General features: G+C 42.8%; 1 protein-coding gene across 2 annotated transcripts in view; it reads left to right on the forward strand.

The window, feature by feature from the left end:
- LOC139275047 (sestrin-3-like) overlaps nt 1-25,219 on the forward strand; it is a 164,217-nt gene that overhangs the window by 60,997 nt on the left and 78,001 nt on the right. For both annotated transcript variants that reach the window (XM_070891961.1, XM_070891962.1), the window contains exons 2-4: nt 13,546-13,611; nt 19,198-19,398; nt 23,381-23,563. In XM_070891961.1, the coding sequence (XP_070748062.1) occupies nt 13,546-13,611; nt 19,198-19,398; nt 23,381-23,563 (450 nt within the window). The remainder of the gene's footprint in view (nt 1-13,545; nt 13,612-19,197; nt 19,399-23,380; nt 23,564-25,219) is intronic.

Below are 25,219 nucleotides of genomic sequence, written 5' to 3' on the forward strand. Positions count from 1 at the left end.
TAAGGGAACAGGTCCAGACCCTGCACCCATTGACAGAATCAACTGCCACTCCCACTCCAATCCCCAGACCAGCCTCTGAAGAGGCCCAAGCCGGGCCTTCCACATTGCCACCGGCCCCCCCAAAATCAAGAAGTGTGCATTACCCGAGATGTTCGAAAGAATAAGCTTGGTACCAATCCGGGAAACGCTGCGTCGCCGCCTGTGGGCAGGGGTGGAGTCAACAAGACGAAGCGCAGCGGGCGGTCTTACAATAAGGTGGAGGAGAGATGGGTGCAGCATTTCTTTGCTGCTGTTGTTGTTGTAAATGTTCTCAAATTAAAAGTTTTTTGTAAGTTATGTAAATTTACAAGTTTAAAAGTTTGTAAGTGATCTTGACTGAAATCTTTAAAGTTTGATACAAGAATATTTTTATTAAAGTTAAGAAGTACAGACAAGTGTTAAACTTCTAAATAAAATATATTTTAAATTATAACTGAATCATTTCTATTATTAACACAACTTTTTGAAGTAAAGAAGAATCATTTCCATTATTTGATCCATTAACACAACACAACATTACGGAACAGGTCCAAACAGTAAACATGGTACATTTGGAATAGTTGCCGCTGAGCCTTCAGGCAGCAAAGCGTTCACGGATGAGCTGCTGGTGCAAGGCTCGAGCAATCTTTAAAGGAGCACGACGGCCCGCTCTCCTCCGCTGTCGTGCTCCAGGTTCAGGTAGTTGCATAGCTTCCTTGTCCTCCTCCTCCTCATCAGCCACTCTCACCTCGGGTAGGTCTTCTTCTACCAGCTGCTGCTGCCTCATGATGGCTAAGTTATGCAGCACACAACAGTGAACTGACCGAGAAGCTCAGGGGAGTATTGCAAGTAGCCTTCGGAATGGTCCAAGCATCGGAAACGCTGTTTCAAGATGCCAATGGCCCTCTTTGTTATGCTGCATGTCGCAGTGTGTGACATGTTGTATTCCCGGTCAGCTTCCATCCGGGTTACGCGTAGGGGCGTCATGAGCCAGGTGGCGAGGCTGTACCCTTTGTCTCCCAGCAGCCAGCTCTGTCCTTCTGGCTGCTGCTAAAACATGGCCGATATAATGCTCTCGCGTAGGATGAATGCATCATGGGTGCTCCCAGGGTATCTCTCATCAACTGACATGATGCGATGCATGTCACACACGAACTGCACATTAAGAGTGGAAGCCTTTGCTGTTCCTGTACATCTGAGTTCTCCAAAGATGCTCGCAAGGCAATGTGGGTACAATCCATGCAGCCCTGTACCTTTGGGAAGCCATCAATCCTGGAGAAGCCTACAACATTTTCACTCATTGCCTGGGCAGTCATGGGGAACTTTATGGAGCCATTCCTCCAGGCATATAGTGGAGCAGTCACCTGCCGAATGCAGATATGTGTTGCATGTTGAGAAATGGCGCACACATCCCCAGTTGTGGCCTGGAATGATCCAGATGCATAGAATGAAAGTGCAGCTGTAACCTTCACTTCAACTGACAAAGCAGTCCTCCTGATGTTTCTAGGTTGCAGGTCTGCTTTTACTAACTCAAGTCTCGGTTACAACTTCTTTGCAGAAAGGCAGCCTTCTCACACAGTCTGCATCACTCAGGTGCAGGTATGAATGCCTGTCTCTTTACACCCAATGTGGGTAAGGCCTTCTGCCCATTATCCTGCATGTTCTGAGGTTCCTCATGCGATGACGTAGAATCAATCGTCTCCTCCACAGCACCATCATGCAAAAGGCTTGCACGAAGTATGGCATTGTCAGTATTGCCCCCGTGATTAAATTGTACCTTTTGCAAGAAGCTCAAAACAGCAGGATAGTTTTCTCTGCTCTCTTTCACCTCCCCCCCCACCCACCACCCCCAAGATTGTTTCCCTAGTATAGACCGCACCCAGATCTGCACATGCGCAATTGGCTTGCTTAGAACGGGAAGCTAGGCACTCGGCATTCAAATGAGGACATTTGGGGCAACAAAGTCTAATGCAATTCTTTAATTTAGATGTTTTTTTTTTAAAGTACCATCCCACCACCGACCGGACGTCTCCTCACTGGGCTTGAGGGTCGGCTGGCAGAATTGCTGCCTCACCCGGATACAGCCTTGGTTAACCCCCCCCCCCCGCCCCCCCCCCCGGAGTATCTTTTGATGCTACGTAGTATAAGGGTTCTTATCCCTCCAGTTCGGCTTCCCCGCCGCCCCCCCCCCCCCCCCGAGCTTCTTTTAAAGCGGAGCCAGTGTCCGGGTGAGGGACTGATTCTGCCGGCCGACGCTCCGACCCTCGAGCCCAGTTTAGAGAAGCTCGGTGGTGGTGTGGCACTTTGAAATAAAACCAAAATTTAAAAATTACATTAAACTTCCATTTTCTCCATTTTAAGTTTGAAAAAAATTAAGCTTAATGATGCATATTTAATGTGTTCTTGACTCCCTCCAAAACTTCACCTAAAAACAATTGCGTCTTTCTGTGCCGATTTTTTTTTTTAATGTGCGCTGGTTTTTCTGAAGTGCCCAGAAGGTTTTTTGGGAGTGGTCACATACGCCATCCGAGGAAAAATGTAAGTTGGCCAAACTTGCAAAAATGTGAAAAACTGTGAATACATCAGGTTACGCCCCTATGATGCAAAAAAAAAACCTAACCTAAATAAAATCATAACTAACTGAATTACGCTGGCGCATAATCTTTGGGAAAACTTGGATATTTTAATTTAGGCCAAAAAAATGACGCAGATTACTGGAGAAAATTGAGCCCATAATTAGGATAGTTGAAGTCCCCCATTATCTCTACTCTTTAGTTCTTGCACCTCTCACATTTCCATGCAAATTTGCTCCTCTATATTCCCATTAGTTGGTGGCCTGTAGAATATATCCAGTAGTGTAATGTTACCGCTTGTTTCTTAACTCTAACCAAATAGATTCTGCCCTTGACCCCTGCAGAACATCCCCTCTCCAGCACTATAATATTCTCAATCAATACTGCCATCACACCACCTTTCTTTCCATCCCTATCTTTCCTGAACATCTTTTATATCCAGGAACATTTAGTCCCCATCCTGCCCTTTTTTGAGCCAGGTCTCCATCATCGTCACGACATCACATTCCCATGTGGCTATTTGCGGCTGCAGCTCCCCAACCTTATTTACGACGCTTCATGCGCTCACATGCATGCACTGCAAACCTATCTTAGGCCTTGTATTCTCACTTAGTCTGACCCCAACTATTAGCGTACTATTTCTTACTATAGTGCTACCTGTCTCTTCCAATCCTTAGTGCACCTTGTTTATCTAATGCTACATCCTGGTGCCCATCCCCTTGTCAAATTATTTTAAACCCTCCCCTACAGCACCTGCACTGCCCCCCCCCCCCCCCCCCGCCAAGAGGATTTTGGTCATGGCTGTGAGGTGCAACCCACCTCCCCCAGAACCAGTCCCAATGTCCCAGGAATCTAAAGCCCTCCATCCTGCACCATCTCTCCAGCCATGCATTCATCTGTTCTATCCTTCTATTTCTATACTCGCTAGCCCACGGCACCAGGAATAATCCAGAGAATACTACCTTTTTAAGGTGCTGCTTTTTAATCTCTTTCCTAGCTCCCTAAAATCTGCCAGCAGGACCACATTCCTCTTTCTAGCTATGTCATTGATACAGATATGGATCACGACCTCTAGCTGTTCGCCCTCCTCTCAATGCCCTGCAGCTGCTCAGTGACATCCTTGACTGTGGCACCAGGGAGGCAACATACGATTCCGCAGCCGCAGAAACACCTGTCTGTTCCCCTAACTATCGAATCACCTGTCGCTTGCTTTCCTGAACTTCCTCCTCCATGGACTTGGCTCTGGCTGATCTGTCAGGGGTTCTCAGGGAGTGTTGTTGTGCCTTGGGTGTCTCTCTCTGGGCTTCTGCCCTCACAGCTTATGCCTGGCCTGTGAGGTACCCTGAGTGCTGCAAGAGCACCCCTGGAGAAGCTGTGTCCACAGCTTATGAAGGGGGTTTTGAGACTCGTGCGTCCCCACAGCTTATGCCTAGCCTGTGAGGCACTTGTGAGTATCAAACACTCCTAATCCCTTCTTCCCTAGCCTGTGACACACAGTTGAGTGTTTTCAAGGCGCTCCTAGCTTCCTTTACACTGTTCTGACATAAGACTCATGATCAGGAGATGTAATACAATAGAACTGAGACAAGGTGATTCCAAGAGGAACTTAGGCTTCCAATTTATTTGACAAGATGTATCTCAACAAACAGCAATACACCAACAAAACAATCCCCCGAAATCCCACTAAACGGACACAACGAAAATCTTTACACAAGTTTAGCAGTACAATGCCCAACCTCCCACCTTTCCTGGCCTAACTGAGTTGGGAGTTCCGGGGACCAGAGGTTATACTCACTACTGTGCCTTCTGCACAGTAGTGAGTGGTTTGTTTCTTCTATCTTCGGTGTCTTTGGACACTGGTTTTCCTTCAGTGTCGAGAGGCTTGCTGGTTGTTGGATCACGAGAGCAGGGAACCACCCACACTACGTCAGAAACCCCTTTTTATAGCCAGATTATCCAGTCCGCCTCTCCTGCTGAAATCGATTCTTCCCATTGGTGGGCTTTGTGATTTTGAAAAATGCAGCAGTTTTAGATTATTGAGGGTTTTTTCCACTAATGTTAACCTACTCAAGGTTTGAGTAGGTGTTAATTGGGTTGGCCTCCTGTAGCCATTGTGTAGGCCCTTGGTTTGTTTTGGATTCCCTAGTTTTCTGAAGGTCTGCATAATTTCCTTCCATAGTGTAAACATGGGGAAGACAATAGTATGAGTCAGTCCCACAATTTTCGAGCAAAGTGCTCTCCCATTGGCTTGAAAGCCCCATGCTTTGGGCTGACTCTGGAAAACCATTGGCTCTCCGGTGGCCTCCCCCGTCCAATCACTGCTCTGCCAGTGTCAAACCGTCTCGGTTTCAATTCACAGCACAGACTGATCCCACAGCCCTTTTCCTTCTGGGTAAAATGAGGGCGTTTTCGTCCTCCCCTACAGTACTCCAGAGGAACCATCACCCTCACCAGTAAATACCAGTTAGAGATTGAGATGCAATCGGGGGACTCCTACACTGCATGCCTGGTCCTTGTCTGTCTGGCAGTTACCTATTTCTTCTCTGCCTGCACACTCTTGAGCTGCGGGGTGACCACTTCTAGAAACATCATATCCACTAAGTTCTCGGCCTTTAGAACTGTACCGAGCAGAGTAATCTAAATTATACTATAGACCTTTAACCACACCAGTTGCCTTCCCACATCTCTGAAGTATCACCCACATCCTCTCCCCTTCACCCTCTGCCTCCACAAATTATAACATCCAAAATGCCACATTTCTTGTCTTCTCCCACACAAAAGCCCCCAATCTCTTTCCTCTTTCTCTTTCCCCCCCCCCCCCCCCCCCGGCCCAATCTCACCCCCACATTGTTTTTTAAAAATCAAACTTCATGTCAGTTTCACTGTTAGTTGTGGACTAAAGTCTGATTATCAAAGTCAGCACATTTTGGGCTAGATTGACACTTCAGATGGAGTGCTACATTATCTAAAGTGTAGTCTTGTAGACAAGATGTTAAGCTGAGCTCCTGTTTGCCTATTCAGGTTGACTGGGGCGGGGGAAATGATGACACTGTGCAGAAAAAAAAAAAGCGCAGTAGTTCTTCCAATCTCCTGACCAACATTTCTTAATTAATATCACAAAAATACACTATTTGGACATTCTTTCATTTACCGTTTGTGGGATCTTGCTGTGCACACTGGCTGCAGCATTTTCCTACATATGCGACTGAAGTTCAAAAGTAATTCATTGTGAAGCGCTTTGGGCATCTTGACGTGAAATGTATTGTGTAAATGCACATTTCCCCCTCACGTTTTGGGTTTTATAAATAAAGGCATAAATATAGTATCAGTGTTAAATAGTAGTCAATTTGTACAAGGAAATGATTTTGCTGCAGTTAGTAATAAAAGAGTTTTGATAATGAATAGGAAGATTACTTCCCTCAACTGGGGAGTTAGTGACTACCATCTTCAATTATAAAATTGTGTGGATGGAGGATTTAAAAAAAAAATTGTCACCTTTGTTGGAAAGTTAAATGCTTTGCCGCGGAATAGTTGAGGTAGAGACTATTGTATCCTTTATCGGAAAATTGGATAAATATCTCAAGCAGAGGAAAACACAGGGCTAAGGGAAGAGCACTGGGCAGTAGGATTAGTTTTGGATGGCTCCAATAAAGAGTTGACGGGTACCTTGGGCCAAATGGCCTCCTGTGCTGTCAATATCAATGGTTCTCTTTTTTTGGATTGATTTATAAAGTATTTAACCTATTCAAATGATTTGCCCCACTCTTCCTCTGATCTCCTCAAGCAGCACTGACATACATCTCTGTACGCATCTTTCAGCTGTAGTATAGGTCAACTTCTCACCTCCGCTCCACTGTCTGGTTGTTGTTCAGCCGCTTTAGTCCCTTCCACTACTACTTTATCCTTCTGCATCATCGCCACTTGTCCTGCTTTCAAAAGCTTCCTTCAAACCTAAAAGAACGAATTGCATTATATAGCACCTTTCACAATCTCCGGACATCCCAATGAAGTACTTTTGAAATGTAGTCACTGTTGTAATGTAGGCAATCTTTTCCTTTTGACCTTGTGCTTTGCTTCCCTTTCTTTCTTGTTTGGTGTCTCTTTTTTTTTCTGTAAAGCACTTTTGCTGTTTTCTCAATTACTTGCTTATCTGTTTTATCTCAAACTTTATTTTTGTAACTATAGGTTTACTTTAATATGAAGTGGGCACAATTTACTTTTGCTCTTTCCAGGTAAATTGCAAAAGTTTAATGAAATGGAAAACAATGTTACACAATAGTGCAAGTTTGGACAAGCAATGTTGTTTTTGACTTGGAGGGAGTCCAGTGCAGCTAAAACCATTGTAGAAACTCCTCCACCTCTCATCACTCGCCGTGTGTTTATAAGAAAAAATGTAAAGTGGACATCATGCAGCCTATTCCTTCCACAGAACATGTGCCTTTCCATTCTGTCATAGATTCTCTTACCGCAGCAGAATGAAGGACCTCCAATCAATGCCTCTCTGGAGAACGGATGCAGTTTGTAATGGTGGATTTATGGCACTTCTAGTTCCCGTGTTGACCTTCAGTTTAGAATTTGCGTCATAATGATATCACAAGGTGGGCTTTACACAGCAGTAACGAGTCCAATGTGATGTTGTTTATCCATAATTCTTAGAAAAATAAATGCTCTGGCAACTCGGATGATTTAAATAATTGGGGGGTATTTTCATGAGAAACTAAGGTGAAGCACTAGAAATTGAGCATGACACTGCCAATGTTAAGTGTTTAAAATAATAAAAATAAAGTTATCAAAAGCTGGTGATTAAATGATAGTAATCTTGGGTTTTAAAAATTTTGAGAATCTGGAGAAAAATTAGAGTAGGACATTGTGGATGACTCTTAAGTTAAACACAATGGAGCCAAAATTTGGTAGTATATGTTTGGGGGGCAGTAACCAAGGCGGGACTTCCTGCGGCAGACGCAGAGGTCCTGCCCTAGCAGCGAGATTGGGGTTGCAGCCCCCCTCGTCGCGCGCTCCACTTCCTCGCGAGGGCAGGACTGGGGCACTAACCGCAGGAATTTACCAGCGCTACGCAGAGTACTGGGTCCACCCGTTCCGTTAAAGGAGAGGACACACTGCGAACTCTGCAATGGGGCGAGGGGCCACCACATCTCCACTGGGCAGCGGGTGCTATGGCAGCAGCTCGGCACAGAAGCAGAGTGCCGGGCTGCAACATTGCGACACAGACCCCGCGAATTCCACAAGACAAGGCTGTGACTGGCAAGTCGGCCGTGGAAAAAAATGGCGTGACGCACCTCACATATAATTTTCACCCTGCGACTTTTGCAACCCGTGAGGCTGGAGCAGACATTGCCTGCGGTGGCCTCGCAGGCGCTACTGAAGTTCCGTTGCAGGGCGAAAACGGGTCACTGCGCACGACCGGCGCAGTGGCCTAAAACACGACTGGCAGGACTGGAAATCTGCGGGAGACAGTGGTGGCCCCACACCCCGGATGAGAAATCATTTGCGCCCTGTTGGCACTCCCTGGGGGCGCTAACGGGAGGTGCAAACTATGTAAATTTCTCCACAATAAAAATGCAGAGGGAAGGACTTTGTAGAACAGCAACAACAGGTTGAAATGTTAAACAACAGAGGAAAATGTATTTGTTAATGCCAGCTGATAACGTGATTATTTTGGCTGATTAGAAGTTCTAACTTTGACCTTTATCTATGATGGCCATGAATATATTAAGGGTGTAATTTTGGGAAAAGTCTTCTATGTGGATCACATATGCAAGTATTAAAGGAAGTAGCAAATATTGGAAAATTAGCCATTCAGTGCACATCCCCTCATTCAAATTCTCATAACTGCTGTAGTTTGCTGGATTATTAGTCCAAGTCTCTAGATTGCTAGTCCAGTAACATAGCTGCTACAATACCAGGAAATAGGTGTGGTCTAAGGACACGGCCATAAAGACATTTGCTCAATTTGGGGAAATTGGGTGGGTTACTTACCTGCATGAGCTTTGATTGGCCAACCTGGTGTGCCTGGGTATAGACCCAGCCGAATCTCTGTTTGAATGCCCAATTCTCTAGTGTTCTCCAAGATTGTTGAAGATAAAACAAATATTTGACAAGAAGGAGAAATTGAGCTAATTCGATGCACTTTGAGTAATGAAGGAGATGTAGAAGATAATTTAAAGCCAGAGGAGATCAAAAATCTTCCCTTTTTAAAATGAAAGCATAAGGGGTGAGCCATTCAAGGTGCCTAATTGTAACTGTTGGTTACATTTTTGAGGCACATGAAGAAATTGTTAAACAATTTTTCATTCCCTCTTGCAGACTATGGAGGTTGTGTGTATGGAGGGTATGCAGTCAGGAGGAAGTGATTAATGTACAATGCAACTTGGATTTATATATTGCCTTTAATGTACAAAATATTCTAAGACATTTCATGAAGTGTCATGGCAATTAGACAGCAAGGAAGAATTAAGAGGTAACCTAAACTGGTTCAAGGTGTTTTGAGGCTTTTAAAGATGCGGTAGATGCATCAACGTGGATGGATTTAGGAAGGGCGTTCGAGTCCAGAAACTTGACGGCTGATGACTTTGGTAGATCAGAGTGAAATGAGGAGGCTCAAAGTAGACCAAAATCGGTAGAGCAGATTGTATGAGCTGGGACTTAGGCCTGGAAACGGGTACCTGAGTAGATAAAATTGGTGACCAGATGGAGGATTTTGAAATTGATACATTTTAGGAAATAGGTAACTAGTGATACCTGACAAGAACAGGGTGATAGATATGTGATGCTTAGTACAGGATAAGATGCAGATGGTAGAGTTTTAGATGAATATGGGCTTGTATACAGTGGAACTTGATGGGGAGGAAAGTGTTGGCAAAATTGAACCTAAATATGACAACGGTGCAGATAAGAGTGGGGTGAGTGGTATGCCCATAAATGGGTGATGTTATGTAGATGGAATGTTGGTGATGAAATGGAAGCTGGATTTGCTTAACTCGTGGTCAAACAGGATATTTGAATATGGATTATTGGGATTGGTCTGAGCAGCCAGGCAAGGGATGGGTTCAGGAGCTTGGATGTGGAATTTATGACAACAACCAAATAGGCTTTATCCTTGCCAATGTTAAGCTGCAGAAACTTCAAATCTGATAGTGGATTAACAAGCCATTTGTGCACCATGCAATGGTGGGAGATCATGAGGGATTTATTGAGGATGATGGTGTCAGAAACAGAAGCAAGGTGTTGTTTTCCAGTTGACAGGTGGTGATCATGATGAGTTGCGAGTCAGAGGAGGTGGGGTAGCTAGTTTGTGATGGTGCTAGTGGAGCTGGAGAATATTTTTACTAGGAAGAAGGCTGGGAGATGTGTATGGTTAAAAACTCGAAGAGCTCACAGATGGTCTTTTTTTCAGAGATCCCATGGTAGCAAGATCAGGAGGATGGCTGTTGCTAGGTGAGTCGATGTGCAGAGTGTCATTGACCCAAGGACAGGAAAGTGGAGTTGTTGGAAGTGAGCAAGGAGGATAGTGGACAGATTTTGGAGAGGCGGAAGAGACTACTGTGCTCAAATAAGGAGCGAGCACTAGAAGGATAAGGGATGTAGAGTGGATAGGTTTTGGTGCTGAATTAAGGAGACAATAATTATGCTTTGTCTTTTCTGCTCTTATCCTGCATACCTTTGGCTTCTGTATTTCAGGTGGCTCTCATAAGTGAGTTTTTAGCTCCTCATAGTCTTGAATGTATCTTCACCGGTCTTGATATCTCGGTAAATGTAAGATGCTCAAAATATAATTCTGTCTACTGGATCCATCTTGTGCTGCCACAGAATTTTCACAAGTTGTGGGTTCAAGTCCCACTGCAGAGACTTGAGCACATAATCTAGGATGACACTTCAGTGAGGGAGTGCTCCTCTGTCAAAGGTGTAGCCTTTTGGATGAGACATTAAATCGAAGCCCCCTCTGCCCTCTCAGATGGACATAAAAGATCCCATGGTACTTTTGAAGAAGAGCAGGGGAGTTCTAGTGTCCTGGCCCACATTTATCCCTCAACTAACATCCCTAAAAAAGATGATCTGGTTATTTATATCATTCCTGCTGGCGGGACATTGCTGTGTGCAAATCGGCTGCTGCAACTTGCCTACATTATAACAGTGACTACGCTTCAAAAATACTTCATTGCTGTAAAGTGCTTTGGAATGTCTTGAGGTTATAAAATGTGCTACACTGTATAGAAATGCAAGTTCTTTTTTATTTTTTCACATCTTCAAAAAAATAGCAGAATATCACATCTGACCACCTTTCAGATTTTATACAGCACATTCTTTTGGGAAAATACATGAACACTACCAAATAAAAGTAATATATATTTACAGTAGAACTTGTACAGTAACTCGAGGAAAATGCTAATTCAATCTCTATGCCAAGTCGTTAACATTTATAAGCATAGTTGTTATTAGTCTCACCAACTACAGGAGCTATTTATCTCTTTCTATGTTTCAAGCTGACTTAATACTCCTACAATCTTTACAGTTTTGAATAACTGCTTCTCATGCATCTAAGTGAGCAAATCACACAGTATGTCATCATAGAATAGAATTTTACAGCACAGAAACACCAGCCCTACAGGTCTACTGGTGTTTATGCTGCGCACAAGCCTCCCACCTTACTTCATCTCGCCCGATCAACATATCCTTCTATTCCTTTTTCCCTCATGCACTTATCTAGCTTCCCCTTAACTGCATCTATGCTATTCACCTCCAGCACTTCATATGATAGAGAGTTCCACATTCTCACCACTAGATTAAAGAAGTTTCTCTTGAATTCCTTATTGGATTTATCGAGGTGTCTACTGTATATGGCTTACGTCTCTGAGCCATGCAGGAGGGCGGGTATCACTACAACCCTGTAGACCATAAGCTTGGTGCCAGATTTGAGGGCCTGATCTTCGAACACTCTCTTCCTCAGGCGGCCGAAGGCTGCGCTGGCGCACTGGAGGCGGTGTTGAACCTAGTCGTCTATGTCTGCCCTTGCTGATAATAGGCTCCCGAGGTATGAAAGTGGTCCATGTTGTCCAGGGCTACGCCGTGGATCTTGATGACTGGGGGGGGCACCACAAATCGCTGGAGAAATACCACCAGCGATGCCTTCGCAAGATCCTGCAAATCCCCTGGGAGGACAGATGCACCAACATCTGTGTTCTCAATCAGGCCAACATCCCAAGCATCAAAGCACTGGACCACACTTGACCAGCTCCATTGGGTGGGCCACATTGTTCTGACACAAGACTCCCAAAGCAAGCGCTCTACTCTGAACTCCTACACGGCAAGCGAGCCCCAAGTGGGCAGAGGAAACATTTCAAGGACACCCTCAAAGCCTCCTTGATGAAGTGCAACATTCCCACCGACACCTTGGAGTCCCTGGCCAAAGACCATCCTAAGTGGAGGAAGAGCATACAGGAGGGTGCTGAGCACCTCGAGCCTCATCGCCGAGAGCACGCAGAAAACAAGCACAGGCAGCGGAAGGAACGTGCGGCAAACCAGACTCCCCACCCACCCTTTCCTTCAACGACTGTCTGTCCCACCTGTGACAGAGACTGTAATTCCCGTATTGGACTGTTCAGTCACCTGAGAATTCGCTTTTGGAGTAGAAGCAAGTCTTTCTCGATTTTGAGGGACCTCCAATGATGATGATTTTTAAAATTTGGATTTATTAGTGACTATCTTTTTTATGCTCCTAGTTTTGGCCTCCTCTCCTCACCCCCGCCCCACAAATGGAATCCTCGCAAAATTATATCAAGCTAGGCTGAAGACATGATTTTGAATCCAGCTGTTTTTGAAATTCCTTGGGTGCTGTGATTGAATTAAAGACAACACTACCTAGCTAAAACTAGACAAAATACCCAATAGTAATCACATTAAAAAGTGAGAGGATGGGGCCTTGACCAGCCAAAACCCCTGCGTTAATGGGGGAAAAAAAAGTTGAGGATGAACAATCTACTACAGCACAGATAGCTATGAGAGAAAATTAAATAGTGATGAACATTGGATTGGGGAGACTAAATGAAGTGCACCAATGCCATTCTGAATTCAAGAATATATTTAAAAATCAATTATCGGCTCATTCATTTTATACATTATACAGTGTCAACCAAGGCATGTAAATAGTAATGGGATGAAGTATATTGGTTTGGTATTGGTTTCAAGAACCCAAACTGAAATAAGTTTGGACAGTCTCCACCATTTTCTAGTCACTGTGAACACAACACAAAATTGTTCCTAAGTTATCAATCTCATTCTAAAGACCACAACATTAGTGTATAGATGTACATATTGTAGGTGTATTGTGCTGAGAGTATCTATCCATGGTATTGCAGACCTGGAGGTGCTTGATGCTAAAATGGGTGCAAAAATTCATCCAATTAAATCATTTTAAATAGAGATTCAATTCCATCCAAACCCACATTGGGGTATGTTCCTGTTGTGTATATAGCAAATTATAAATTTGTCCAAGTTTTCTTTATAATTTTAGTACACAGTACATAGAAAATGTGTGTATAATGTTACCCAGTTAGGGGACATCTCGCAGCGGCACGTTATTAACCTGTTGAGATAATCTCATGAACGTCCAAGGTCAGTTACAACCTTGAAATCACTCATCCTACTGTCTTATTTTCAGAATAACTGTCTTGTGAACAAAATCTGATTAGACAGGACACTGTTTTGTAACCGCTTTTATATGGGGAGATTTTCCCAAAGAAAATTACTTGAGTTATGCTGTAGTGTTCTGGAATCTGCAAACCTGTTTTTGATAATTAAATATTGGAAGTGTGTGCTAATGAGGAAATGTTTGCACCTATGTGTACAAAACAGTTTTAACCACAGTTCATGTCAGTCTGTTGGAGCTTTCAAAATATTTCAGCAATTAATCTAATCAGTGAACTCTTTCTATCAAAAGGAAAAAGGTGCAAGGGTCCCTCAACCCCCGATAACTGGACCAACTGCCTTTATACCAGAGAAAGAGGTAATTTTTTTACATGTTCAGTAATATTTCAAATAATCAACATTATTGAGGGATTTGTTGCATTTTACGAATGATGAACGAGACTCCAGAAAGCAACAGTATGATGCAAACTTTACAAATGTGATTCTTTGGAGTGGGACATACACTTTGTGTATGTGAGATGCCAGACTTTAATTATATATAGGTAAATAAGAACTCTAAATACCAAAAATCCAGAACAAAATATAACTGGGGAATTCTTTTTTTAATATAACACCGAAAAATTGTCCCAAGGTGTAAAGAAAATATGGACTCTTAGGAAAATAAACTATTGAGAGAGGAGTGGGAGGGGAGAGGGTTGGCGTACAAAAGGCCAGACTCGGGAATGGAGAGAGCCTGGGTGGGTGAAGTTGTGGGGGGGGTTGTTGTAGAACTGAAAGAGGATGCAGATATCTGGAGGGGCAAGGCTATGAAAAGGTTTACACAAGGATGAGAATTTAAAATTTGAGACATTAGGGGCATGAGCCAATGTTGGTCAGCTAAAAACATCATAATTACAAGCATGAGTAGGCCATACGGCCTCTCAGACCTACTTTGCCAGTCAATAAGATCATGACTGATCTTCGACCTCAACTCCACTTTCCTGCCCTATCCCTTGAATTCAAAAATCTATCTATCTCAGCCTTGAATCTATTCAACAACTGAGCGTCCATAGCCATTTGGGGCAGAGAATTCCAAAGATTCACAATCACCCAAGTGAAGAAATTTCAACTTCATCTCAGTCTTAAATGGCTGATCCCTTATCTTGAGTCTCTGCCTCCTAGTTCTAGACTCTCCAGCCAGGGGAAACAATCTCTCAGTATCTATCCTGTCAATCCCCCTCTGAAGCTTGTATTTCAATGAGATCACTTTTCATTCTTCTAAACTCCAGAGTATAGGCTCAATCTCTCCTCATAGGACAGCCCTCTCAACCCAGGAATCAATCTAGTGAACCTTTGTTGTACTGCCTTGCAGGCAAGTATAGCCTTCCTTAGATAAGGAGACCAAAGCTGTCCACAGTACTCCAGGTATGGTCTCAACAAAGACCTGTACAATTGTAGAAAAACTTCCTTACTCTTGTACTCCAACCTTCTAGCAATAAAGGCAAATATGCCATTTGCCTTCCTAATTGCTTAATGTACCTGCATGATAGTTCTGTTTCTTGTACTAGGACACTTAAATCTCACTGAACACCAATATTTAATAATTCCTCACCATTAAAAAAAAAAATATTCTGTTTTCCTGTTCTTCCTACCAAAGTGAATAACTTCACATTTCCCCACATTGTACTTCATCTGCCACCTTATTGCCCATTCATTTAACCTGTCTGTATCCTTTGCAGGCTCTTTGTGTCCTCCTCACAGCTTACTTTCCAACCTAGTTTTGTATCGTCAGCAAACTTGGATACATTACACTCGGTTCCTCCATCTAAATCATTAATATAAATTGTCAATTGCTGTGGCCCAAGCACTGATCCTTGCGGCACCCCACTAGTTACAAGCTGCCAACAGGAAAATGACCCATTTATCCCTACTCTGTTTTTTGTCCATTAACCAATCCTCAATCCATATTAATACATTACCACCAACCCCATGTGTCCTTATCTGGCGTAGGAGCCATTTATGTGGCATTTTATTGAATGCTTTTTGGTAATCCAAATATACTGCATTCACTGATTCCCCTTTATAATCTACCCTGCTAGTTACATCCTCAAAAAGTTCTAATAAATTTGTTAAACATGATTTCCCTTTCATAAAACCATGTTCACTCTGCCTAATCATATTACGATTTTCTAAGTGCCCTGTTACCACTTCCTTAATAATGGATTCCAGCATTTTCCCAACGACTGATGTCAGGCTAACTAGCCTGTAGTTCCCTGTTTTCTCTCCCTCCTTTCTTGAATAGTGGGGTTACATTTGCTACCTTCCAATCTGCAAGGACCGTTCTAGAATCTAGGGAATTTTGGGAGATCACAACGAATGCATCCACTGTCTCCGCAGCCACCTCTTTTTAGAATCCTAGGATATAGGCCATCGGGTCCAGGGGATTTGTCGGCATTTAGTCCCTTTCTCGAGCACTTTTTCTACTGATTACTTTAAGTTCCTCACTCTTATTCGCCCCTTGCTTCCTCACTATTTTTGGTATGCTTTTTGTATCTTGCTCTGTGAAGACCGATACAAAATAATTGTTTAAAGTTTCTGCGATTTCCTTATTCCCCGTTATAATTTCACCTGCCTCAGCCTCCAAAGGACCAATGTTTACTTTTGCTACTCTCTTCCTTTTTGCATACTTATAGAAGCTCATACAATCTGTTTTTATAGTTCTTGCTCGTTTACTCTCCCTTTTTATCAAATTTTTGGTCATTCTTTGCTGGTTTCTAAAGCTCCTTCAATCCCCCGCATTCTGCAAGTCTTCAACATTATAAGCCTTTTCTTTTAATCTAGTACTATCCTTAAGTTCTTTAGTTAGCCACAGATGGATCACTTTTCCCGTAGAGGTTTTATTTCTCAATAGAATATATATTTGTTGAAAATTTGTGAATATTTCTTTAAATGTTTACCTCTGGTTATCTACAGTCATACATTTTAATCTAATTTCCCAATCTACCTTGGCTAACTCGCCCTTCATAACTTTGTAATTGGCTTTATTTAAGTTTAAAACTCTTAATTTCCGACTGAAGTATTTCACACTCAAACTCCATGTGAAATTTATCATATGATCACTCTTCCGCAGAGGTTCCTTTTACTATGAGATTACTATTTAACCCTGTCTCATTACACAATACAAGATCTAAAAAGCCTGTTCCCTGATTGGTGCCATGAAAGTGTTCTAGGAAACTGTCTCAAATGCATTCCATGAACTTGTCTTCCAGACTACTTTTGCCAATTTGCTTTGCCCAGTCTAAATGAAGATTAAAACCCCCCATGATTATTGCATTACCATTGTTACAAGCCTTAATTATTTGTTGATTAATACTCTATCCAACAGTATAGCTACTGTTTGTGGGCCTATAAACTACTTCCACCAGTGTTTCTGGCCCTTTTTTATTTCTTGTCTCCACCCATATTGATTCTACTTCCTGATCTTCCAAGCCAATATCCTTTCTCATTACTATCCATGTGTCATCTTTTATTACCAGGGCTGCCCCCCTTCCTCTTCCATTCTGCGTGACTTTTCGAAACGTGAAGAGGGTACTGGTGGAGAGGTAGAGCCGAGTATCAGAAGCAGACTCCATGTCTGCTACTGATGTTGCCAAGGCGAAACATGTAGATGAAGAGGAGGCCGAGGAAAGATTTTTGGGAGACTCTGGGGAGAAGCCATTGCTAGAGATGCTTTGGTTATAATTGGATAGACGAGAGTGGAGCCAAACTAGGGCAGTCCCACTGAGCTGGACAATAGAGAAGAGACGTTGGAGGAGGATGGTGTGATCAACCATGTCAAAGGCTACAAAGAGGATGAGGAGAAAAAATCCATCACAACCACAGAGGATGCAGTTTGTGATTTTTGATTAGGGCAATTTCAGTGCTGTGGCAGGTGTCAAAACCTAATTGAAGAGATTACAATTTTGGAGTTGTTGGAAAGGTGGGTACTAATTTGAGGCAACACCACAGTCTAGGACTTTGAAATGGAAATACAGATTGGAGATAAAATTTGCAAGGACAGTGGAGTCAAGGATAGGTTTTTTTGAGGAGTAGACGATGGTGGTTTTGAACAGTAGCTGAGGAGAGGGAACGATTTACAATGTTGGCTAGAATGGGGGTCAAAAATTCAAGTTTGGTGGTCAGTCGTTTAGTGGGAATGGGCGTCAAGGGAGCAGGAGGATGAGCTTGGAGAGGGCATGATGGAAATAAACTAATCAGGACTTGTGTAGGTGGAGCATTGGGGAGGTTGGCTTGGTGGCCAAGGGGGAAATTGGTGGGGGTGGAGTGGGGTGAAGCAGATGAATGGAGGTCTTGATCTTGGTGACAAAGAAGTCGATGAGCTCCTGACACTTGAGGCTGAAAGAGAGAAGGCAAAAGGATTTAAGACCACAGTTCATAATGGAGATGGGGGCTATACCAGGAGGAAATATCCAGGATAGGAGAGTGTGAACTTTTAATGGGACAGGGGCATCAAAAGTGGAGATGGTGGAGTGGTTGAGCAAATTAACAACCGCAGAAATATTGCAAAAAATTAGAAAGTGAAAGGCAAGAAGTTGAGTTTGAGTGTAGTTTTAAATCATGTGGTTGGGCAGTGGGGGGGGCTTTTTAAAATTATCCTGAGCACCCTTGTGGTGCACCCTTATAAGAACATAAGAAATCGGAGCAGGAGTACCATTCAATAAGATCATGGCTGATCTGATCTTGGCCTCAACTCCACTTCCCTGCCCTCTCCCCATAACCCTTGACTCCCTTATCATTCAGAAATCTGTATCTCCACCTTAAAATATATTCAATGACCCAGCCTCCACAGCTCTCTGGAGTAGAGAATTCCAAAGATACACGATCCTCAGAAGAAATTCTTGCTCATTTCCGTTTTAAATGGGTGACCCCATATTCTGAAATTATAAGGGGTCTGGTTCACTGCTCTCATCCAATGCTGGGGTGGAGAAGTCCAATACAGCATTGATATAACATAGACCTGCTGCATGTTGAAACTTGAATGGAACCATGCCAGTCAATAAGTTGCAGTCACTGGACTTTGCATGCTTTATAAGCTACATTTTTAATGAAATAATAGCTCCAAACATTCTTTTAAATTATTAAAACAATGAAATTTTATTTGCACATGTTTTATATGCAGAAAAGTTAAACATTTATCTGCTGTATCTCCTACCCTTCCCTGTCACTTTTTAACAGCTCCACATGCAAATAACTTGAATTTTTTGGATGAACCAGCTTTGAATTGTTCTTCATGTACTGTTGCTGATATTTTAGCCAGGATGTTAGAATTTGCATTTTTGTAAAGAAATTGTTAAGGCAACCTAAAGGTTCAAGCTATAGTTACATAGTACAACTAAAGTGTTAATTATTAAACATTTGGGGAGATTCTTGGACATTATAGCAGTTGGCCTAGAAAATCTTTTCTGGTCAATTGCAGTAAAGCTGGGTGAGGAAATGTGGCGTGGGCTAAAGATAAATTTGAAGGAATGCTTCAGTTGTCGCTCTTGATGTAGCATGTTTGCAAGTGGGTTTGGTAGGAGTTGGGATACTTCACAACTACTTTGTCCTTCTTGACTAAAGAAAAATCTATTCAGGTAATGATTTAGTAAAATTACTAAATAAATCAGAATTTGATCCCAATCTGCTTTGTAAATACTTGCTGCCCCAAATACTAACTCTTCCTTTTTTTTTGTTGTAAAATGCTGTAGTTTTTTTAGTAAATGTTGACTCTTCTACCTCAAAGTAGGTGCTTTTTTATTAATGACACTTTTTTTCTTGTAATTCTTGGAATTTATTTGTATTTTTGGTGAAAATGCAGTGTTCTTTTCATGATCAGTGAGTACAAAACTTGTAATTTTAAAATGACTTGTTTATCAAAGGAAATATGTTTTCTTATGACTTTTGCTATTGTTGCCTTCCTATATAGATTGCCCAAGATAATCCTGTAGATGGACATACCAACTTGTTATTTCTGGAAGAATACTCCACCTCAGGACGCCTTGACAACACCACACAAATTATGGGTTTACACCCACAATACTTGGAGTCTTTTCTCCGGACCCAGTATTACATACTACGCATGGACGGACCGCTCCCCTTTGAATACAGGCATTACTTGGCAATAATGGTAAAGCAAACTGAATGCAAATGCTAAGGGCCCGAAATTGGTGGACGTACCGCCCAAAATCTCAAAATTGATCAAAAAATTCCGACATACCGCCCGTTGGAAAATTCATCAGTGACATTCTGCCGGGCGGTATGCATAACGTCCACCCATGCACATCACCGACATACCGCCCACAATTGCAAAATTGATCACTTACCATCAACATACCGCCAACCCTGCAGACCACGCTGGAAAAGGTGGTTTTAAGTTGGATCTACAGTCAGCGGTATGCATCTTTACCTGTTTTAAAAAAAAAACACACACAGATTTTCTCTCACCCCCCCCCCCCCCCCCAGTCTCTTTCTCCGCAACCCCCGCCCCCTTCCCAAGCAGCAATCTCACTTCACAGGTATCCCCCAGCAGCGATCTCCCTTCACGGGTATCTTCTCTCACACACACACACACACACACACACTCACACCAAGAAGCTATCTCTTCCCCACCCCCCAAGAAGCGAACTCCCTTCACTGGTATCTCCCCCCCCGCCCCCCCCACAGCAGCGATATCTCTTCCGCTCACCCCCCAACCACATACCTGCACAGCGCTCTCAGGCCGGCAGTCTCTGGATTCTCGTCTGTGCCTCTGGCGGGGTGGGAGCTTCGCAGCAGCATGCGCACGACTCGGGACCCAAGAACTCGCTGCCGGCTGCACTCCGCTCGGCATACCGTCAAGAAAAAAGTGACCAAAATCGCGCGCACACTGCCCCTGCGGTACCCGGGGTATGAAACGACATACCACCGGCATACTGCCGAGAAATGGGCGGACGACCAATTTTGGCCCCCAAGTCTTTAATCATGCATCTAAAGTTTAATCATTGCAAGGGGTTAGTTAAATAATGGCACCAAACAAATTGTAAAATGCAATTGTTTTATTGACTATGATTTTTGCATACCAATTAATTTCATGCTTGTACATTAACACTTTTTTAAAAAAAAATATATATTAACAGGTGTCAACCTTGGCTCAGTGGTAGCATTCTCACCTCACCTGAGTCAGAAGGTCGCAAGTTCACATCCCACTCCACAGACATGAGCACATAATTTACTGAGTGTATTGCATTGTCGGAAGTGCCGTCTTATGGATGAGATTTCAAAGCGAGGCCCCGTCTGCTCCCTCGCATGGATGTAAAAGATCCCCTGACACTATTTGAAGAAGAGCAGAGGAGTTCTCTCCAGTGTCCTGACCAATATTTATCTCTCAACCACCATTACTAACACAGATTATCCAGTCATTCATTATCTCATTGCTGTTTGTGGGATCTTGTAAGGAGATTGTTTCTCTCTACATTACAATAGTGATAAAACTTCAAAAGTACTTAATTGGCTGTAAAGCACTTTGGGACATTCTGAGGTAGTAACAGGTGCTATATAAATGCAAGTTCTTCTTTTACTTGGGAGTTTTGAGCAAGATTTATTTTATTTTCAACCCGTATTTAAAAATGGCAGTCTACGAGCAATTCACCCACCCCGTATAATATACAGTCACCATTGCAAGGAAACATGAATTGTGCTGTGCTCACTTTATAAAAAAAACTATAGTTAAAATTATGGTTCATGTTTGAACAGTTTAATCTTGTACACTAGATTATTATATAATATTCATGTTTTCTCCTGGTGCTTGGGCTCTTGTTAAATAAATAACCACAAGATTCATCTTCATTACATTTACTCCTTTTTATCAGGTAAAAGGTATTTAATTGCATCATCGTTTCACTTATTAGTTGGATCAGGGGGTAATAAGGGTATGGCCCATTATATGCTTAAGATTTTGCCAGCTGTTACTGTGTGAAACCTACTGGCTAAGCATTTGGTGAGCGAATGCACTAATTGCTATGTCCAGAGTTGTTCAGTAATGCTTTTTATATGTAACAAATTTTGAAAATAAAAACTTAAAAAATGCAAAATTGATTTTATAGTCAACAACAACAACTTGCTATAGTGTCTTTAATATAGTGAAACAACCCAAGGCGCTTCACAGGAGTATTATGAGCCACATAGGTAGAAATTAGCATAGGTGACCAAAAGCTTGGTTGAAGAGATATGTTTTAAGGAGTGTCTTGAAGGAGGTAGAGGTTAAGGCAGGGAGTTCCAGAGCTTGGGGCCAAGACAACAGAAGGCATGGCCACCAATGGTTGAGCGATTATAATCAGGGATGCTTATGAGGGCAGAATTAGAGGAGCACAGACATCTCCCGGTGGTGGGTGGGGGGTGGGGGGGGTGGCGGTCTGCGAGTTAGGACACGGGCAGCTGAGTTTTGGATCCCTGTTTAGTTTAAGTAGGGTAGAATGTGGGAGGCCAGCCAGGAGTGCGTTTGAATAATAAGTCTAGAGGTAACAAAGGCATGGATGACAGCTTCCCAGTAGCAGATGAGCTGAGGCAAGGGTGGAGACGGGCGATATTGCGGAGGTGGAAATAGGCGGTCTTAGTTATGCTGCGGATATGTGGTCGAAAGCACATTTCAGGATCAAATATGACATCAAGGTTGCGAACAGTCTAGTTCAACCTCAGACAGAAGTTGGGGAGAGGGATGGAGTCAGTGCCTAAGGAATGGAGCTTGTGGCCGGGACCGAAAACTATGGCTTCAGTCTTCCCAATATTCAGTTGAAGAAAATTTCTGCTCATCCAGAACTGGATGTCGAACAAACAGTCTGACAATTTGGAGACCACAGAGGGATCGAGAGAAGTGGTAGTGAGGTATCAGTAATGAGGGTATCATCATACGTGTGGAAACCGACGCTGTGTTTTTGGATGATGTCACCAAGGGGCAACATGTAGATGAGAAATAGGAGGTGGCCAAGAATAGATCCTTGGGGGACACCAGAGGTTATGATGCGGAGGCAGGAAGAGAAGCTCTTGTCTACGATTAGATAGATAAGAATGGAACCAGGCAAGTGCAGTCCCACCCAGCTAGATGACAGTGGAGAGGTGTTGAAGGATATAGTGGTCAACCATGCCAAAGGCTGCAGACAAGTCGAGAAGGACGAGGAGGGATACTTTGCCTTTGTCAATCACAAAGGATGTCATTTGTGACTGAGAGCCGTTTTGGTACTGTGGCAGACACGGAAACCGGATTGGAGGGATTCAAACATGGAATTGTGGGAAAGGTGGGCATGGATTTGGGAGGGGCAACACGTTCTAGGACTTTGGAGATGGGGATGTAGTTTGTAAGGACGGAGGGGTTGAGGGTTGATTTTTTGAGGAGCGGGGTGATGGATGGCACATTAGACGATGGAGGGTTGTGGCAGTCATTCACTTACTGCAAAATCCTAGATTACAATCCACTTCTATTTAGTTTTAATCCAAATTGCAGCTGTAAAATTTGAAGGAAAGTCTAGATCAGTTCTTCTATGCGAAACATTCCTTTTGATGTCTGTAGGAGAAAAAAGCAGCGTTTTTATTTTTTGAGATCATGAATAATTTGCCATTGCAGGCCCACTTTCCTTTTAGGGCCTCTCTGTTGTCAGCCATAGAGTTTGTTTTTGTGGAGTCAGGCTGCTGCAAAGTTGTAGTCCCAATTGAAATGAATGGAGCTGATCTTTGACACAGGCAGCTCCTTCCTTTGGTGACACTGAACAAAAATCTCAGACTTTTCTATACTAAAGTTCTCCTCCCCATTTTGAGGACAAAGTACATGAAGGTGTGTGACTATGTTGGATTATGCTGTTCTTTATTTAACCTTAAAAACTTGTCATTTTACTGCATTAATTACTGCCATTACATAAAGGGAATCTCAAAAGCAATTGAAATTAAGACCTGCATCTACCTGTAATCTAATAGCAATGGTGACCTCAAAGGTGTACAACTGTAGACTTTAGTACACTGCTTCACAAACAGTTCCTGGTATGTTCAAAATCTGCAAACACTTGTCTTCCTCATTTTCAAAATGGATAGTACTGCTGCTGACTCTGTGTATCCTTATGCTTTTTGTGACCTTTCTTAACTAGGCTGCTGCCAGGCACCAGTGTTCCTATCTGGTAAACACTCATATAAATGAGTTCTTGCAGGTGGGTGGAGATGGGGATTGGCTAAATGGCTTGGAGTACATCCCACAGAAACTGAAAAACCTCAACGAGGTCAACAAAATCCTTGCACACAGGCCCTGGCTGATCACAAAGGAACATATTAAGGTAAACTTAAACAGACTTTGTACTTTTGAATGGATTAATTGATTTATAGGTTTTTAATAGACTTCTATACTCTTAGCATTGTTCGTTCTCCAATTGTAAGTCTGCACTGAAAAAAAACAGATTTGGTTTTTTTTTTCAGAAATAAATACAGAAAATATTGGCTGTGCAAGTGGATCAACATTTTTTAAAGTTAGCATAACTCTTTATTCCCTTATTGCTCAAAAATCAGTCTATCTCCGCCTTAAATATATTCAATGACCCAGCCTCCACAGCTCTCTGGGGCAGAGAATTCCATAAATTTACAACCCTCTGAGAGAAGAAATTTCTCCTCACCTCAGTTTTAAGTGGGCGGCCCCTTATTCTGAGACTATGTCTTCTGAGTGGAAATATCCTCTCTCCATCCATCTTGTCGAGACCCCTCATTATTTTGCATGTTTCAATAGATCACCTTCTTCTGAACTCCAATGAGTATAGGCCCAACCTACTCAACCTATCTTCATAAGTCAACCCCCTCGTCTCTGGAATCTTCTCTGAACAGCCTCCAATGCAAGTATATCCTTCCTTAAATATGGAGACCAAAACTATATGCAGTACTCCAGGTGTGGCCTTACCAATAGCCTGTATGGTTGTAGCAGGACTTCTCTGCTTTTATACTCTCTTCCCCCCCTTGCAATAAAGACCAACATTCCATTTGCCTTCCTGATTACTTGCTGTACCTGCATATTAACTTTTTGTGTTTCATGCACAAGGACCCCCAGGTCCCTCTGTACTGCAGCACTTTGCAATTTATCTCCATTTAAATTATAATTCGCTCTTTTATTATTTCTGCCAAAGTGGATAACCTCACATTTCCAACATTATACTCTATCTGCCAAATTTTTGCCCACTCATTTAGCCTGTCTATATCCCTTTGCAGATTTTTTGTCCTCACAGTTTGCTTTCCCAACCATCTTTGCATCATCAGCAAACTTGGCTACATTACACTCGGTCCCTTCATCCAAGTCATTAATATAGTTTGTAAATAATTGAGGCCCCAGCACCGATCCCTGCGGCACCCCATTAGTTACTGTTTGCCAACTGGGAAATGACCCATTTATCCCGACTCTCTGTTTTCTGTTAGTTATCCAGTCCTCTATCCATGTTAATATATTACCCCCAAGCCCGTGTAAGATTCAGGATCACCAGTCACTCAGATACCCAAAGGGCCTTGGGAGTTATAAGGCACTTTATTAAGGGACCGAATATAGTCAAACACAACACACAATTAGGATAGACTTAGTAGACAGATGACCATGACAGATAGCTGTTATTATCCCCGATCGGACAGACGGCTGGTGGTACGAACAGTTCTTACCTTCACCGTCTGCCCTGAAATGTCTTCTGGGTCTTTCTTTCGTATTCTTTTTAGGGGTGGGCCTGGTGTAGGATATGGACAGGACCGTTTAACCCATGTTATGTCGGGTTCTTCATCTCTTGGATGAAACCCTCCTCTACACATCCTCCCAAGGTTGGAGTCCGACATGCCATTCTTGGCTTTAGATGTTTGGAGCTGCCTGTTATCAGTTATTTATGTTCACGCTGTTCAAGTCGCTTTAGCTATTGTACCATGGAATGAATCCTCCAATTAGAAACATCTAGGTCTTTTATGTGGCACCT

The sequence above is a fragment of the Pristiophorus japonicus genome, chromosome 10 (genome assembly GCF_044704955.1).
Source record: "Pristiophorus japonicus isolate sPriJap1 chromosome 10, sPriJap1.hap1, whole genome shotgun sequence".
Classification (NCBI taxonomy): domain Eukaryota; kingdom Metazoa; phylum Chordata; class Chondrichthyes; family Pristiophoridae; genus Pristiophorus; species Pristiophorus japonicus.